A 13,498-nucleotide genomic window follows, 5' to 3' on the forward strand; every position below is an offset into this window, starting at 1 on the left:
AGATTTAGTCATTTACTGAAAGGTAAAAGTTATTTGAAATGTAATAATATAAAAGTTTGCCATAATGTATAGTATGAACTTAAAGCAGGCTTTGGCTTTGGGGACTAAAGAGGAAAGGATTCACTTATATGATACAATGACCTTAACTGTCAGTTTATCTATCTGCTGTTCTGCTTTTTGTTTTGTTATTCAGATTCTAAGCTGGGTCCAGCTGAGGTCTGGACGTCCAGGCAGGCTCTGCAGGACCTGTACCAGAAAATGCTAGTTACAGATTTGGAGTACGCTTTAGACAAGAAAGTAGAACAGGATCTGTAAGTATTATCACTTGGGATATCCCTCTAAGACCAAGAATTCTCACCAAGGTGTAGAGTAGAGAAGAAGAATTTCATTTTTAACTGATAATCACCAACGTTTTCAAGGGCAAAAATAAATGAAATTCTCGTACTAAGGATTTTTTTTAAAAGCAGTATTTGACCACTGGTTTAGTTTTAGGTATTAAGCGCAGAAATGTTTAGAGTTGAATTTTAAGACATAAAAAGCAAATATATACATATATATGCATATACATATATTTCAAGCACTAAATTATATTCTGTGTTGTATTCAGTGCTACATTTAATTATAATTTAAAGATAATTCCAGGAGCAGGTTTTAGCAGGTGAATGTGATTCTAAATTTCTCCTGAAAGAAAATGTTTGTACTGTAAGGAAAGTTCTTCCTTTAAGTTAAATTAATAGGTATTCCTTTCCTCCTTCCCCACCTCCTCCCCTCACTTCTCCTCTTCCCCCACCATCAGACTAAAGGAAGATTTTGTATATTTAGGCTATTCCACTCGTTCTTTCTATGAGGGGTGAAATGGCAGATGACCAGATTCCCAAGTGAGTAAATTACTTTCATGGAAGACCTTGCCTTATAAACTGAAATAGAACAGTATCCTGATGGGAAATTTTAAAATCAGCTAAGAACATTCTACTAAGTGATGCCCATTCCCTTAAGTTTTGGTAAAGATTAATTTTTCCTATCTTCTGTACATACCTTTTGTAGTTACTAGGAAATCTAGTAATAGAACTTTTTTACAATTATTCAAAATCCATGTTTATGACATTGGTATCCTGGGTAAGATGTCAAAAATGCTGAGGGAATGATTGCCCTCAAAAATCTTTAAAAACCTGTGTTCTAAAGCCTCAAAAACTGACATTGATAAAGAATTAGGTACTTTCCAGATAGGTTTTAAGCCTCTGTTTTAGCTTCCTTTTATCAAGATAGTAACATCTTTCCTTCATACTGCTTTTGTTTTGGAGAGTTTTTTTTTTACCTACACTTTCCAATTAGGAAGTGTTTTTTTCTGTACATTGAAGATAAAATGATTCTTATTACAACTTAATAAATGGAAGGTATTTTTTTGATAAAATGACACGATTTTTAGCGTGCCATATTTCGCATTGTGTTGTTTCTGTTTTAAATAGCCAAAATTGAAATGTCAAAAATGAGTTTATATTTCATGCTCTAAAGAAAATATTAACCCCTAGAGAAATAAACTATTAAAAGGAAATAGAGCTGGTTGCTGGGGAGGTATAGACTTTAGGGAAATTAGAAATATGGCTCTAATATTTACAGAATACTCCCTCCCCACTCCATACATGTCATTTGACAGAGTAAAGTGATTTTTTTTTACAAAATGTATGGAAATTTACTAATAGTTCACTTTTACTTAGGTCTACCACTATAGTTCTGAATTTATGCTGGGATTCCTAAATAGGTTCTAACTCTAGTAACTCTAAAAGATAAGTAGCTGAAGCCACAGTCTGATTATTCGAACATTTGGTAAGTGTCTACTAAGGTTGGTTGGATTCTACTGCATGTCTAGTCTTGTTCAAAGGAGAGCAAAAAGTTATTTAAGTGAGTAGCTTTAATGCAAGTTTACTGTCTAGTGTGTTATAACAAACAGTTCTTTCTTGTTCTCAGGGGGACCAGTGTCTGCCCAGTGAGTCACTGCTATACCAAATAGAATTACATTTTGTTTTCAGCTGGAATCATGCCTTTAAGAATCAGATCACAACACTACAAGGCCAGGCAAAGAATCGAGCAAACCCGAATCGGAGTGAAGTTCAGGCAAACCTTTCTCTGTTCCTAGAGGCAGCTAGTGGCTTCTATACTCAGGTAAGTTCTGTATTGCATAACCAGTTTTCCTCAATTTAATGTTGAATATTCTATTTGTAACTATCTTGCTCATCTAAGCACTATATGTAGCCACCAAATGGGTCATCCAGGAGTTGGTCATGCATAATCTCAATGATTAAAAATGTCCCGGATTGTTTACCATAAACCTTTAAACAACAAAGACACTGCTCTTTAAAAATGATGTGTTGGTCTAAAGATTGGTGGTATCATTGGTTGAATAGAAAAATAATAATGAGAGCAGTGCCTTAGTAAAACAGCAGTAGTCAGTTATAAGTTCTGACAGAGCAAGAATTTATGGGTATGGGTATAATCATTAGGAAAGTAAAAGCTATGTCATGCTACATAAGAAATAGTCAAAATTTAATGTCAAGTACAGTACAAATACAGTAGAATTTGAATTTCAGATGCTATTAAACTATGAAATGAAATAAGCTTTGCTTCAATTTGAGTAATAATATATTATTCATCATCTTCAGAGACTTTTCCTTTTCCTTAGTTCCATCTTGAAACAGCTTCCAAATCAGGCAAGGTAGAAAGAATAAAGCAGAGACCTTTAGAAAACTCGATGTCATCCACTTGTAACATTAATAATTGATAAAATGTTCATACATTAAATACTTGTCTTAAAATGACAAGGTTTCAGAGATCTTGCATTGGAAGAAATCATTGACCAGTTCAATCTCTGCTGATCCTTGACAATTCCTGTGTTTGATCTCCACTTTGGTTTTGTCATTTCTTTGACTTACAATAAGCCTGTTGGAAGATGCCATTTTAGATACCAAACTTACAGAAGGAATTTGGTTTACTTGGATTAAAGTATTCATTGTAGCTCATAATTAAGAGAATTCAAGTATGGTTCTTTTTTTTTTTTTTAAATGAACTCTTCTGAGCCTTCCAGTCCCAACTGACCAGATGTCATCAAAGAACTATCCAGCCTTTTTTTTTTTTTTTAATTTATTTATTTATGCATACAAGAACTGGGTACAGGCCAGAGTTATGGGGGATGAGAGGATTCCCAGATACAGTGGTGAGCAAAACATGTAGATGTACTGAAATAACACTGCTGAGGGCAGCAATATGCAAAACAAAAGAGGTCTGTTGTGTCTTGTGGATCAGCTACCTGGCTGGGGATCGGACTTGTGTTGCAGTGGCTGGTGCTGGCTTGATAATGCTTAAATCCCTGTGCCACCAAGGATGCCCCACAAGTATGGTTCTTATCTCAGAATTGATTTTCAAATTGAATACTAACTTATAGCAATAGAAATTGATTCCTCTGGAGAAAAGGATTGCAGTGTGCTACTAACTAGTCCTTAAAGCATATGTTAAAGATTAATGCATTCTGTTAAGTAACTGAAGCCAGCTATTTGTAAAGCGCAGTACTAGATACTGAAGGTATGGAGAGAAATGAGACAACCTTTACCTTCAGTGCAATAAAATATCCAGTCTGTATGAAGAGATGGATACATTGGTAGTTTTTTTGTCCTGATTATAAAAACAATGTATACTCTTTCCAAGAAATTTCAAAATTATGCAAAATAATTTTTCCTTAATCTTCTCAATTCAAAATAAATTACCACTTTAATATTATCCTCCCTAGTGTTTTTATATCTTAGTGCATAGTTGTATACACCCATTCTTCCGGACACTTTATAAATATGTTTTTTCCTGTATCCCTTAGATAGTTTGATGGCTTTTTTATGTGTAAAGCATTTTCTCTAATACAGGATTATTTCCTGAGTGCTAATTCTTCAATTAGTGATAAACAAAGATATGATAGATGAGTGAAATTTTAATACACATTGCTTTCCCAAAAGGTCATCATTTATATTTTGATACTTGATTAGTGTTTGCAAGTTTCCACCTTTATATACACTTACAGTGTTAATGTATTTCCAATGAAAGTAAAATTAATAATACAGTGAATAATTCACATTTGATTAATAGAAAATAGTTTTTCCTTTAAAATTTTGATTTAAAATTTTTTGAAATACAGGTATTAGTTTGGATTTTTTTGTAATGTGTTTTCTTATAGCTGATTCTTAAGTGACGACAATAATTATAAAGGAACAAGTTGATAATTAGAATGCAAATCTTAAAATCTGAAAACAATCCCTATATCATACAAAAGAATAATAATTGTAAAATGAAGATATGAAAACATTCTAAATTATGTTTTTTAAGATTATGAAAATTGTGTTATTAGTAGAAAATCATGGTATAAAATTATGTAGAAGTTTGACTATATGTTAGCATATAGCTTGGTTATATGTTAGTTAACCACCTCAGTTCCGTGGGACATAACAAAAATGAATCTTCCTTCCCCTCATCTCTGATTCAACTCTGCTTTGTTGAATCTCAAGTTTTCATATAACATCTTAGATATATTTCTATAATATCCTGGTTACTTGTAGCTTTCTAAAACATGGTCCAGTTTTAAAACTCCACATCCATTTCTGATTCAGATTCATTTCTGACTCTGTCCCTTCCCTCAGCCAAAGGAAGCTGTAACTGTGAGCATAACGAGTTCGGGATAGGGACTTTTGATACACCTGGCAGAGACAGAAGGAAAGCATCCACCTTTTCTTCAGTTTTATAATAGTTATAATGTAAATGGAACTGTACAAATTTCCAAGAGTTTAATTGGACATAGATACTTCAAGCAAAATCTGCAAGGAAGCAAAACTCATTTTTATTAAGAACCCATGGTATTGGTAAAAACAATTTAAGAGAAGGTGAATAATAAAAATCGAATGTTTTTGGCTGTGTTCTGTGAAGATAGTCTTGAGTTCTTGATTTTCATTGTATTGGGCATTTAAATAAGGCTGGTGCCTCACCCCAGAGCCTAGAGGTAATAGTTTGCCATAGTGTTGTTGTTGTTGTTGTTTTTTAAGAACATACCAGTAGTCCTTATTTTAAGAAAACGAGGGACAAAAAGAAAGCATTATCTTTGTTTATATGTAGTCTACCAAAAGGTGTTATTTCTATACTTTCACAATTAGATCTCCATTCTTAGCATAGAGTGAAGAGTTAAAGAGTACTGAAATAATCATTTTCACAGAATGATTGTCAGTACAGTTTTTTTCTATTTAGGAAACATCTGTTTCTATTCTTTAGTTTCACCTTGTTGACGTCTAAACCAACTAGAGCTCTTTTCCCAAGGATCTTTGTGCCACCAAGAACTTTTCTGATGTGTCCACCACAAATCCTCTGTTCAGGCAAACATTTTACTGTAAAACATTATACTTGATGTTCCAGCCATATTTGATTTCTTTTTTGTGAATACGTTCTTTTTCTTCTTGGTAGATATTCAGCCTTGTCTAGTTGTCCACTATGTTCTTTCAATAGCTACTGAGCTCAATTCATTATCCTCTGTCATGTGTCTTTCTTAGTGCCACCTTTCAGTCATTATTTTTTTCTCCCCCCTCCCATTTTATTTGGTTCTTTTACTCTACTTCTTTCCTTCTATATTTCTTAATTACATAGGCTTTCACTTTTTTGCCAATTTAATATTGGCAAAATCTTGCCTTTACAAATGTTCAGGCCTAAGTAAAGATGAAGTAGATAATTCTGATGCTTAGTGAGAATGGGTGCATAGAATTTATATACAGCTATTTAGGTGTTTTTTATCTGAGGAGAAAGGTGTGGACATTTCAGATTTTTCAGAAATGGGTCCTCAGGGTGTCTTACTTTGTATTTAAATTCTGCACATGTTGACCAGTGATAGAATCAAAATGTTTCTAATTCTGTAACGTTAGTCAAATCACTTGATATTTCTGTTGCTTTCATATCCTCATCTGAAAAAAATGAAAAACTTTTAACCTGTTATGCTGTGTTGTTATTAGAATATCACAAAGATAAAGGCAGCAGATACAGTAAATAATCTGGGAATGAAGTTTATTGTAAATGTAGAACATTTATGACATAAGCTACCTATCATGTTTTATATCTCTCTGCTACTGCCCTCCATCTTTTTCCTTTTGTGCCCCCTACCTTGTGTTACCTGACTTGATCATTTATCTGTAAGCCTTTTAAGGCCGCATATTTTAATCATCTCTGTATCTTTGTTGCAGCCCATGATGTCTGATAAAGTAACCAAAATTTGGCTGTAATTTAAGTAAATATATAAATGAATGATGATAGAATGTGAAGAACAGTGGTGGGAGATGGAGTAATGAAACACTGGGTAGCAAGGTGAGAAGACAAAAGCCTTTGAATGGAGAAGACTTAAAAGGAATGATGTAGTATGAGAACAAGCCCAGTGATTAACTATAAGATCAGCTGTTTTAAATGCAGCAGAGTTCCATAGATAACTGAAAAATATCCATTGTGTTTAGGTCTTAGATAATCAGTTACTATATTTACAACAGTTTTAATAGTGGTAGTGGGTGGTAGATTGCTAGAAGTTTGTTGAAGCCAGATATGCTGGATTAAGGAATTGAAAAAAGCAGATCCAGCATATATGGACTCCTTTGTGGGAGTTGGTCAGAGTAAGGGAAGAGACAATAGAAGGTTGCTAGATGGGGAATGTAGTGTCAAGAGAGAGTTTGGTTTTGTGTACACTGTTAGATATTTTTCTTTTAGTTCTTGTTTGCTTTTTCTAGGTGACACTAGTTATTTATAGGGCACAGTAAAAATATATCATTGAAAATAGATAAAAATGAGAGGGGTGATAGGCAGGAAGCAAAAGAATGAAGTTATATGCTCAGGCAGAGTGGCATTAGCTCTGACAGAAGGGAGATTATTTCCTACTGTTAAGACTATAGAGGAGAGCCCTGGTGGTGCAACAGGTTAAAGTGCAGAACTGTGAAGATAGCAGCAGCCACCTAAGTGCAAATTCAATCCCTCCAGTTCAGTAATACCATGAGATTTGCTTTGTATACAATTAGGTGAAATGATACAAGGCTTAAGAAATAAACTTCAAGAAAGTTCTAAAGTGTGGGTCTTTTGGCTAGCACTTTAGTCAGATGTACATACCTACCAACCTTTAATAGTTTTAAGGTGTTCCTAAGAAAATAAGTAGATTGTGATTTCATGGAGTTTCTTGCTGTTCTTGGCTTGCTAAATGTGTCTAAATACCCTCATCAGATAATTCCTTGCTTTAAAATACTGTTCCTTTTAGATGTACATCCTAGTTTGCTCTAAAACTTTTAAGAAAAGATGCGGCTTGTAATGAATTATGCTGGTTATCCTATGGAAGAGCACCACATATTTCCCCTATATAGTCAGCAGGGTCTGGTAATAGGTTTATGTTAACTTATACAAGCTTTTCTGGTAGAGCATTTCTGCCTTACCAGTTCTGACTTCATACTAAATCTTGTTCATGTTTCCTTTTAGTTATTACAAGAACTGTGTACAGTGTTTAATGTAGATTTACCATGCCGTGTGAAGTCTTCCCAGTTGGGAATTATCAGCAATAAACAGACGCATACCAGCGCCATAGTGAAGCCACAGTCTAGCTCCTGTTCCTACATCTGCCAGCACTGCCTCGTCCATCTAGGAGACATCGGTGAGCTTTTGGTGTGAAGGAATTCATAATACATTCCATTTTTCTCAGCAATAGTCATAGAAGGATTTTTTTCCCCTTAAAACTGAGCATGCACACAAAATTTAGGTCGTCAGAACTATAAAATATATTTTAAGCAACTTAGAATTTCTTAATATGCTAGAATTGGCAAAGGATCTTAAAGGAAGTGGATTTCCTATTCAAAATGTGCAGATGTAGATAATTAATAGAACTGTAATCAAAGCTAAATTTTTCCAAGTGGTGCCTTGGTATTTTTTAAATTAAAGGTCTATATTCCTTAAGAATTATGTGCTTTGTAAAGTACTTCTGAAACTAGATTGCCTTCTTTCCTTCCTGCCAGTCATTAAAGGCTCAAATTTGTTTCTATTTTACAATCAAATTTGCATTTCCATTTTATATATTTTATCTTGGAATGTTATATAACTTTCTTGTTCATTCCCTTAAGACGACCTAAAAAGGTTGTAAAACAAAATAACTATAGGATTATGTTTCAACTGCCCTCAAATAATAAGAGAACATTAGTGCTTAAAGTTAGATTTTAGGTGTCCGAATGTCATAAATTATTGCCTCTATGAGGAGTCACATCAGAGTAAGCACTAAACTCTGGAATAATTCAGTGAATAGTGTATTAGGCTATTTTGCTTGCAATGTATTATAATTAATATTATAATAGATATGAGGCATTTTTCAAAATCATTTTACAAACTGTTGAAGAAATACATAGTTCTCAGATCATATTGTATAGTGTGTTTTGTTTTGTTTTGTTTTGAAGTGCCATATAACTCACCCCTTGTTGTGGGCCGGCTCCAGGTCACCAGCATAGTCCATAGTGAGAGCTGGTGATGCATGACACTGGAGGACCTGAAATTGGGGGCTAGGTAAGCTTTAAAATTGGTTACATGCTGAGTGTCCCACATAGGAAAGGCCAGATGGACACTTTACACATAATCCTATAGTTAATTTGTTTTAAAGTATTTCTGTCTTTAACGATCTTAAATTAATGGGTGTTTATTATTTTTAGATTTTTAAAACTAGCTGTTTTGGATATATTACCATATACCATATCATTTTGTTTCTTTGTTTCTAATCTGAGTTTTCTTTTTTCTCCCTCTCAGCTCGATACAGAAACCAGACCAGCCAGGCAGAGTCCTACTATAGGCATGCAGCTCAGCTTGTCCCCTCCAATGGTGAGTGGGCCTCACATGTTGGTTGAATGTGACACTTTATTCATTATAACAAGATGGAAAGTAACTCTCAAGACTCCATCTTTAAGTTTTATGAAAGCAAACAATCCTGAGTTTTGTTATTATGCTTTTCTTTAATGTGCATCCTATATAACCAGAAATAAAAGATTTTAAAGATTATTTTGTCAGTAAAGCAGTATAAGTAGGATGTCTTGAATAGGATCTAAAACCATTTCAACAACTCTGGCATCATTAATTGCTTAAAGAATAATTACCTCTTTTTAATAATACCATTTTCTCCAGAAAAATTAACTCTTACTACCCAAAAGATAGTGTTTTTGCCTTTTGATGATCTCAAATCTGAATTAGCAGTAATTTTTTTAAACTGAATTATGGCAGATATTTGGTGATAATGTTATTTTTGTTAGCCAAAAATTTGAGAGAGTCTCATGCCGGAATGGCCTTTGGGCACATAATTAATTTTATGGCTATGGCTGCTTTCCCAGCACAGAGACAGAATTGGATAGTTATGACAGAGACTCATTGACCTGTAAAGTCAAAAGTATTTACTATCTTTCTGAAGTCTTACTTGTAGTTCTTTCCACCCTCATGAAATACTTTTAACACAAACATCATGATGATATGTATTGTCACTGCTATTTCACATTATATCCATTTGTAATGAGGTAGTCATGAAAGTTACTTTTAAAATACATCCCTTTATTTGAGGGGTTAAAAATTGATCATTTGGGCCCTCCCTGGTGGCGCAGCAGGTTAAAGCACAGCACTGAGAATCTAAAGCCGCTTCCTTATGAGTTCGATTCCCGCCTGCCCCGGAGGTGACCACATGGCGTGGCAGACCTCTCCTGACCCGCCCGCTGCTCCCTTCAGCAGTGTGCTTAATCTGCCTGTTCTGCTCCCCACTCTGCCTCTGGTGAATCCTCTCACTCTCTGCATCTCTGGCTTGTATCCCAGTTCTGTATGAATAAATAAATCTTTAAAAAAAAAAAAATTGATCATTTGTTGTCTGATAGACTATACCTCTTGAGTTACTTTAGAATCTTCACTTCTCCTGTAGGTCAGCCTTACAATCAGTTGGCTATCTTAGCTTCATCCAAAGGAGACCATCTGACCACAATTTTCTACTACTGCAGAAGTATTGCTGTGAAGTTCCCTTTCCCAGCTGCCTCCACTAACCTACAAAAAGCACTTTCTAAAGCACTGGAAAGGTAAGTTTGACTTTTCCAAGAGAAATCTGGTAGCCTTGATTCCTCAAATTCGTGCATATAAAAAATAATGCTAGTTACCTGTCTTTCTCTTCTTTTACTTGTGCCTAATTGTTCAGCATTGCTTTATATAGCCACTGAATTTCAATCAGTTAGTCTAACTTTTCCCAGTCGAGGAGTCCAGATGCTGACCACTGACACACCTGAGTGTTGCAGTTGAAAAGTTAGATGCAGAATCTTCTCCTTGTGTATTCACATGCTCAAATAACATGTTTTTGCAAAGCAAAGCCTCGCTGTAAAAGTTTTTAGACATTTCCTTCTTAAGATTTATGGATATTTTTCTCTCTTTTCAGCCGGGATGAGGTGAAAACCAAGTGGGGTGTTTCTGACTTCGTCAAGGCCTTTATTAAATTCCACGGTCATGTTTATCTGAGTAAGAGCTTGGAAAAGTTGAGCCCTCTTCGAGAAAAATTGGAAGAACAGTTTAAGGTTAGATTTATAAACTAGAGAATTTTTTTTACTTGTCTGAGTTAGGATGCATCTAGAGTTTTTATGCCATTAGTAAACTGAACTGTTGGTAAAAATTGAATTTGAGGCCTGTGAAATTCTTGTGTCCAGCATCCCCACAATTTAAACTGAGATAGTGTCTGTATAAAGAAGTACATGATCTCTGTTTTCACTAAAACTGCCACTTGGCAAAAAAAAATATCAAAGTGGGGGGGGGAAAAACCTCTCCTCAGTTCTGTCCTTTCTCAGTGGTAAAAGTACACTTTTGATAGTGTCTTGTATTCTCAGGATTCTGTGCCTACCTCATAGATATTTCCATTCATCAAACCCCAGCTCAATTTTTAACTGTGCTTTAATCCATCAGGATTTGTGGTAGTTTAAAGGAAAGAAGGATTTCATTCAACAAGAATATTTCACTAATTTGAATAGAGGTAGAATTAAGTAACTTTTGTTCTAGTTATATATGAAAGTGATCTTTTATCAATATTAGCAGTTTAAATGAAGTATAAAGTGTGCAATATGAATAGAATAAAAATTGACTAATTTTAATTCATTTATTCAACAATTATTTCTCTGTTACTTAACAGATACACTCAAAAACCATTTTGTAGTTATTTCTTGTTATCAGTGTTCTAGGTAATTGTCTGTAACTGCTTTACAGTTTCATAAGTATTATACAACTCTCATATTCCACAAATTATAGAATTTAGACATTAATTAGGCAATTATAGTCAATAGTCAAGGTAATTCTTACACATAATTATTTTTATGTGCAAGAGATTATAATAACTGGAACAGAAATCATTTGTCTTATAGTTTAGATTCCCATATTCCCATGCTGTCTTCTGCTTACCCTTGTGGCCTTTTTTTTTTTTTTTTTTAAAGATTTACTTATTTATACATACAGAACTGGGGTACAGGCCAGAGGTGCAGGGACAGTGATTCACCAGAGACAGAATGGGGAGCAGCAGGCTGGTCAGGAGAGGTCTTCCATGCCATGTGGATCACTTCCAGGGCAGGGATCGAACTCATGCTGAAGTGGCTTTAGCTTCTTAGTGCTGTGCTTTAACCTGTTGTGTCACCAGGAAGGCCCCCTTGTGGCCTTTTCAAACTTAGTCCATGACAGGAGCAGCTAATTTTTCAATGCCTTGGCCCTACTTCCCAGAAAGAACAAACTAATCTAAATAGTTTCCTTACAGATGTACAGATATACAAAGAATTATTTAGAGTAAAATATCTTTGTCTTTTTTGAGGTCAGAACTAAACTTGTATCTTGAAGTTTAAGTCATGATTTACAGGGGGTTCTGAGGATTCTCTCTTTGAGAATTTAAAAGTCAAATTGACAGGGCCCTCCCTGGTGGCGCAGCAAGTTAAAGCACAGCACAAAGAAGCTTAAACCACTTCCGCATGAGTTCGATCCCCGCCTGCCCCGGAGGTTACCACATGGTGTGGCAGACCTCTCATGACCAGCCCACTGCTCCCCTCAGCAGTGTACATCGTAGATCTGCCTGTTCTGCACCCCACTCTGTCTCTGGTGAATCCTCTCACCCTCCGCATCTCTGGCCTGTACCCCAGTTATATATGAATAAATAAATAAATCTTTAAAAAATAAAGTCAGATTGACAACCATCTCTTTTGGATGGGTTTAGGTGCAGTCCTATTAAATTGCAGGGGTTTGGACCAGATGACTTCTTGAGATTGTTTCCAGCTCTGGTTCTGAGAAAGATATATCCCTAAATGGGGAGGGAGAGGGAACCTACCTTAATGAGGTCATCTTTATGTAAGTTATTCCAGTCTAGAATCTAGTCACTTTCTCTGGTTTAACCTCAAATATTAATACTCTCTTCAAATATTATTTCTGTATCTGAAGTACTGGTGGGTGTATGTGGGCAGTCACTAGAATGCACTTTAAATTATCATCCCAACCCGCCAAAGTTAAACATAGTATAAGGAAGATTTATTTTAAATTTTACTAGTTCAGAAATATCAGAATTTTGTTGGAGTGCCATTTTAATATAAATATCCAAAATATTTCTAAAGCATGTGTAGATAATTTATATCATCCACACATAAATTTCAGTATGTGTAACCAACAAGCTTCAGCTACTAGGCAGAAACATGTACAGAGTTGAGGTTCATTGAAGGATTTAGGGGCTTGGATCTAGGAATTGAGGTGCAAGTTTTTTTGTTATCTGTTAAATATGTACTGTTTCTTAATGATATACTCCTTCATTGCTGTTGAAAGTTTATTTAATAACAGTATGTCGGTTCGGACCTGATTTTGCTCCCTGGAGGCCCTTTACTTACTTCTATACAGTACAGTCTGAATTTTATGAAATTATGACTGAATAATTACACATTTATTCCTTCACTGAGTACTTTTTGAGTACTTAATATGCACCATGTACTTTTCAAAGAAAAAGGGGAGAACGAGGCAAAATCTATACCTTCATGAACTTACATTATCATTTACTAGTATTAGACTGAATTTATACTCACTAATACTTCCTGTATGCACTACAAAATCCTTTAAAGGGCTGTGATTTTGTTCTATAGACACTGCCTTCTAAAATAATTGGCAATGGGTTTATAAATTTAAGGAGTACCTCACTACATTATGCTTGTGAGAAACTGGTTTTTGAAAAATATAAATTAATATTCCTCATTTTATGCTAGTATTAAACTTGTGTTAAGTTGGCTATCGAGACTAAAGGAGACATTTTCTAGGAGAATTCTGAAGAAAAGAAAGAATTTTAGGACCTTTTGAGAAAGAAAAATGTTTGATGCCTTTGCGAAAGGGAATGTATATACTGAAGTGGAAGATGGCAAGGAGACTGAGAATTAGAAGGTATAGTTAAGGTGGAATGTGGTATTAT

General features: G+C 34.8%; 1 protein-coding gene across 6 annotated transcripts in view; it reads left to right on the top strand.

Annotated features, from left to right (window-relative positions):
- SMG7 (SMG7 nonsense mediated mRNA decay factor) overlaps nucleotides 1-13,498 on the top strand; it is a 69,912-nt gene that overhangs the window by 35,024 nt on the left and 21,390 nt on the right. For all 6 annotated transcript variants that reach the window (XM_012729051.1, XM_012729052.1, XM_004688554.2 and 3 more), the window contains 6 exons: nucleotides 194-311; nucleotides 2,028-2,160; nucleotides 7,516-7,687; nucleotides 8,821-8,892; nucleotides 9,968-10,118; nucleotides 10,469-10,604. In XM_012729051.1, coding sequence (XP_012584505.1) covers nucleotides 194-311; nucleotides 2,028-2,160; nucleotides 7,516-7,687; nucleotides 8,821-8,892; nucleotides 9,968-10,118; nucleotides 10,469-10,604 — 782 coding nt within the window. The remainder of the gene's footprint in view (nucleotides 1-193; nucleotides 312-2,027; nucleotides 2,161-7,515; nucleotides 7,688-8,820; nucleotides 8,893-9,967; nucleotides 10,119-10,468; nucleotides 10,605-13,498) is intronic.

This window comes from Condylura cristata, unplaced genomic scaffold (genome assembly GCF_000260355.1).
Source record: "Condylura cristata isolate star-nosed mole 26May11 unplaced genomic scaffold, ConCri1.0 scaffold00024, whole genome shotgun sequence".
Classification (NCBI taxonomy): domain Eukaryota; kingdom Metazoa; phylum Chordata; class Mammalia; order Eulipotyphla; family Talpidae; genus Condylura; species Condylura cristata.